The sequence below is a fragment of the Sinocyclocheilus rhinocerous genome, unplaced genomic scaffold (assembly GCF_001515625.1).
Source record: "Sinocyclocheilus rhinocerous isolate Xijiao unplaced genomic scaffold, SAMN03320098_v1.1 scaffold182, whole genome shotgun sequence".
In the NCBI taxonomy this organism is placed as follows: domain Eukaryota; kingdom Metazoa; phylum Chordata; class Actinopteri; order Cypriniformes; family Cyprinidae; genus Sinocyclocheilus; species Sinocyclocheilus rhinocerous.
The window spans coordinates 688,033-693,031 of NW_015655576.1; the positions used below are offsets into that span (position 1 = coordinate 688,033).

General features: G+C 34.4%; 1 protein-coding gene across 1 annotated transcript in view; it reads right to left on the reverse strand.

The window, feature by feature from the left end:
- The window catches only part of trap1 (TNF receptor-associated protein 1), a 20,670-nt gene that overhangs the window by 6,796 nt on the left and 8,875 nt on the right, over positions 1–4,999 (reverse strand). The window contains exons 9-13 of the mRNA XM_016525788.1: positions 3,280–3,400; positions 3,119–3,188; positions 2,885–3,032; positions 2,618–2,803; positions 1,436–1,574 (exon numbers count right to left, since the gene is read on the reverse strand). Of these exons, the coding sequence (XP_016381274.1) occupies positions 1,436–1,574; positions 2,618–2,803; positions 2,885–3,032; positions 3,119–3,188; positions 3,280–3,400 (664 nt within the window). The remainder of the gene's footprint in view (positions 1–1,435; positions 1,575–2,617; positions 2,804–2,884; positions 3,033–3,118; positions 3,189–3,279; positions 3,401–4,999) is intronic.

The following is a 4,999-nucleotide window of genomic DNA, read 5'->3' on the forward strand; positions in this document are numbered from 1 at the left end:
GTGACGTTGCAAAGGGATCTCATTATAATATTACCGCCCCTTAATCTGTGAGTTTACACCCACAGTGCCGTCATTTTGATTTCGCAAGCGACAATGGTGTACCAGTTCTAATGCCATGGCGAAAGTTTGAGCAAAACATGCTGTTTACCTTCACAGACATAACCGATTGTTTTTGTAACTCGTGTGTTTGTAAACTTGTATGTGAATGAGAACTTAGTTTAGTACTCACATGCTGTGACAGCCGCTTTCTGTACGTGTGCTCCGGATGTGTGCTCTCAGAAAACCATATATCTGAAGTTTAAACTCATGTGGTTTAAAACGCATGATTTCATCGCGATAAACATGATAATCAGAACCAAAACAGATGTTTTTAGCAGGTCCGAGCTGTAATGGCGCAGCTCTCTTCTGGAAAAGGGGGTGGGGAGCAGCAGCTCATTTGCATTTAAAGAGACAGGCCCGAAAAACAGCGTGTTTCTGCTTCCACTCAAAATAGGCATTTTCAAAATGATATAATAAATGATCTGTGGAGTATTTTGAGCTGAAACTTCACAGACACATTCTGGGGACACCAGAGACTTATATTACATATTGTAAAAAGGGGCATAATATGTCTCCTTTAAATTCAAGAAATGCATTTAATTGCAATTGAAATATGTATTGAATTAATGCTTTAAATGCATTTATATGTTTAATAGACAATATTTTATAATAGTACATACAAAGAGTGATCAGAATTTATTACATGGCTGATTACCAAACAAATAAATAAATGGACATGAAATATAGATATTGAAGTTGAAATTATTATTTGAGAGGAAAGAAATCAGACACTGCTGAATACTAAAAAAATTAAAACGAATTATATTTTGTTAAATGTAACGGGCTAATTAAAAATGTAAAAAATATTTTGTATACATGTATAATGCAATTAATTATCTAAACACTTTATATTTTCATAGTATGTACATGCAATTTTTTAAATATAGTTGCTTTTTGACTGATGTTTACTAAAAGTTACACAATCTTTGCTACACAATCAGTATAGTTTTTTGATGTGAGTAGAAGCAAATGAATGAGAAAGTAATTTAGTTTTTGTGTTTTTTTGCATGTACATGTGGTTACCTTGATGTTGGTGACTCTCTGTACGAGTGCGTTCCTCATCCAGGCCATCAGATCTTCTGCCTGCTGATCTATCAGTCGCTCTGATGCTGAACAACACAATCACAGCACCAGTGACTCCGGCTGATCTTATGACTTCTTACATAATTGTCCTTTGGTTTACTTGTTTAAATGCTTAATTAACATTATCATTGTTGGCAAAACGAAGTGAGGAATCAAGAACATCCAGAAATCACTGTATACTGTAGTTGACGTGTCTCGGATAATGAGAGGTAATTATTGCATTGTGACTGTACTGACTGATGTTCTGTCTTACCTGGTTTGCTGTCTTGAAATTTCTCTTCTTTGTAATGATCTACGACTATGTCTGTCTCGACTGAGAGGAGCTTCTTCCTGTCGAACTCTCTGAGGTGAAGCAGCGTGAGCTCATCGAACTGCTCAAAGCAGAACAAGACCTGCAGGAAGAGACAGAACGTCAGAAACAGACACATCTTTCTTCTGTTGACTGCTACTCAATTTTCTCATCAACTCAACATGACAACATATTTTCTGTATGTTTTCAAATTTCATGATCTCAACCACAACATTTTTTTGTCCTATTAGAAATCCCTGTGTTTGACTGTAAATGTTTAACCAATTAAATAAGTATTATATTATAAATATTGAAAAATAAATACAGAATGATTAATAGAATAAATCAATAGTAAATAAGCATTAAATAAAACAAATAAATATTTTAATTGGAGTTTGTTCTTTTAAAGGTTAGAGGTTAAAAATCACATTTTTATCAATGTTATTAATTTAATATATACTGTTATATTGATTAGGAACAGTGACTTTGTCTTAATAAAAGTGAATAGATTTTAATATGAGATCTCCATTTTTTACCCTGTGGGGCAAAATAACAGACAGATGAAATAAAAAACATTTTTATTTTCTTTATTCCATATTTATATATTAATATATTATTAAAAGTACAATATAAAATTATTATATTATTAAATGTAGATTTTTATATTACTAAATTCCATGTAGTTGTTTAAGCATTTACAATTAAGCACCTTCTGAATGGGACTATTTTCTTAAGATAAAAAAATTAAGACCTTGAGAAAACAAGTTTTTGTAAGTCAAGATCACAAGAAAATTGAATAGAGTAATTTTTGTCATGTTGTGATCACAACAAAATAGATAAACTGATTTAATCAATGCATCTTTAGCATTCCATTAGTTTCTGATCAATATATTTGGCCATTTTGAGATTAACGGCAGTGTTGGCGCCCCCTTGTGTTCATCTCAAAAGCTACCAACAGCCTTGTCAATAGATAATGCACATTTTATGCTTTCAAAATTGGACTGAACTGAGTACATTTTTAATTGCAAATTAATTAGCAGTTGTTTCCAGCAAATCTGCAATGCATTGCATCAGCCTTCAGATCAACTTGTAGATTCATGACCCATTGGCTCTTTAATAGTGTGACCATTAAGTCTCTAATCTCACCTCCATATCTTTCTGTTTCATGGCCTCAAAGTACGGCGAGTGTTCGGCCAGGTGGCGATTCGGTGCGCACAGATAGTAAATGTTCCTCGTTCCCGCCTTCATCCGAGAGGCGTATTCCATCAGGCTGGTCTGCTGTCCCGCAGGAAGCGCTGACGACTCAAAGCGCAGCAGCTTAGCAATGTCTTCCTGTGACGACATAAATCAGCAGTTTGAAAACAATCAGAGAGAAACGGGCTGATTAAGAAGGCCAAACGAGGCGTCTCGTACCTTGACGCTCTGCTCTGCTGTGGTCACGATGCCCTCGCGCATAAACAGCCCGTAGTCGTCAAAGAAGCGAGCGTATTTCTCCGGATCCTTCTTGCTCAGGTCCAACAGGAACCGAATGACCCGCTGCTGTAAAACATCCCGCAGTTTCCTGAAAGAATAGAGTATGTGATGTTGTGTTTGTTTTTTTTTGCACAATGCAGAAGGCATAACATCATATTCCAGGCAGGTTTGTACCTGATTAGAGCACTTTCCTGTAGCAGCTCTCTGCTGAGGTTCAGAGGAATATCTTCACTGTCCACAACACCTGCAAATGTAATCACATGACAGTCAATTTTCCTTTATTTTTAAAATGTATTTCAAGTTCATTCATGCATTTATCTGGATGCTCAGTTGACCTCGCAGGAAGCGCAGCCACTTGGGAAGGATGTCTGTGGCTTTGGTTTGGATCAGAACCTTCCTGCTGTACAGGGCCACACTGGAGCCCATCTCACGACTCACATCAAACATGGAAGGTTTCTGCTCTCACACATTTACAATCATCGCAAAACAAAACAGAATCATTTGTAAGCTGATTACCAAACAAATGGACCTAAAATATTAATCTGGGTTGAAAATGTATGTAAGAAAGAAGAGTGATTTGCGATATAAAAGTCAGATTCACCACTGAATACTAAATAAAATGTGTATTTCAGAAAATGTACAGTATATAAAATTAAGTCAAACATGGAAGGTTTCTGCTCTCACACATTTACAATCATCGCAAAACAAAACAAAGAATCATTAGTAAGCTGATTACCAAACAAATGGACCTAAAATATTAATTTGGGTTGAAAATTTATGTAAGAAAGAAGATTGATTTGTGATATAAAAGTCAGATTCACCACTGAATACTAAATAAAATGTGTATTTCAGAAAATGTACAGTATATAAAATTAAACCATTGTATACAAAATGAAATACACATAAATAATGCATATTTAAATTATTTTGCTATTAAAAGATAACAGACTACTTAATTTAAACTGTTTTAATTTAAACATTTAATGTTTAATTTTAAAATGCGTAAATACGTTATATATATATATATAAGCCATTTTTAAATTAAGTACATTCTGTAATTTAAGTTTAATTAAATGGATTTAATTGCATATGAATTAAAATATGTATAAATTAAGTGTTTTAAATGCATATTTCAGTTATTAAGTGATGTAACAGGCTAATTAATTTAAAATTAATAAAAAAATTTTATTAATTTGTATGTGCATAATGTAATTTAAAAATATTTAATTTTAAAATATGTAAATACTTGTTTTTAAAATGATGTGCAATTTAAGTGCATACTGTTATTTAAATTTCAATGAATATTAATTAAAATATGTGCAGATTAGTACTTTAAATGCATACTTCAGTTGTTAATGATGTAACAGGTAACTAATAGATGTAGCTCATTTAAAGGGGTGGTTGATTGCGATTTCCCTTTTTTAACGTTAGTTAATGTGTAATGTTGCTGTTTGATCATAAACAATATCTGCAAAGTTACGAAGCTGAAAGTTCAATGCAAACGGAGATATAGTCTTTTAAAATTCTGGCAGTTTAATGCCTACAAAAACGGCTGCTAGGGACTACAAGTTACTTCCCGGGTGCGTGACATCACATCCCAGATAAACCCCGCCCCCGGGACAAGGCAGCAAAGGGGCAAGCCATGCTGCCAGGCCATGCTGCGCTGCTTTAGAGAAGAAAAAGAGAAAACTAGTGGTGCACATAAAAATCTGTTTATATATGAATCGCGATATTTAATCAGGATAAAACTGTATATTAAAAGCTAACATAAGCAGTAGCATTTACACATAACAGCATATCTAGAAGAATGAGACAACAACAAACAAAAAACATAGGCCTACCATTAAAAGCCATGCTTGCACAGGTTCTGCACGATCCTCTTCAATAATATCCTCTGCTTTTCAATCGGGCTCAAACTGATAAGCGATATGAACGACGCCTTGTTTACAATACAACCGGAGCACATGCTGCTATGTTGAGGGGCGGGACGATTAGATGCGCACTAGAAGCGGTTTAGCCAATCACAACACACTGAGCTAGCTAACCAATCAGAGC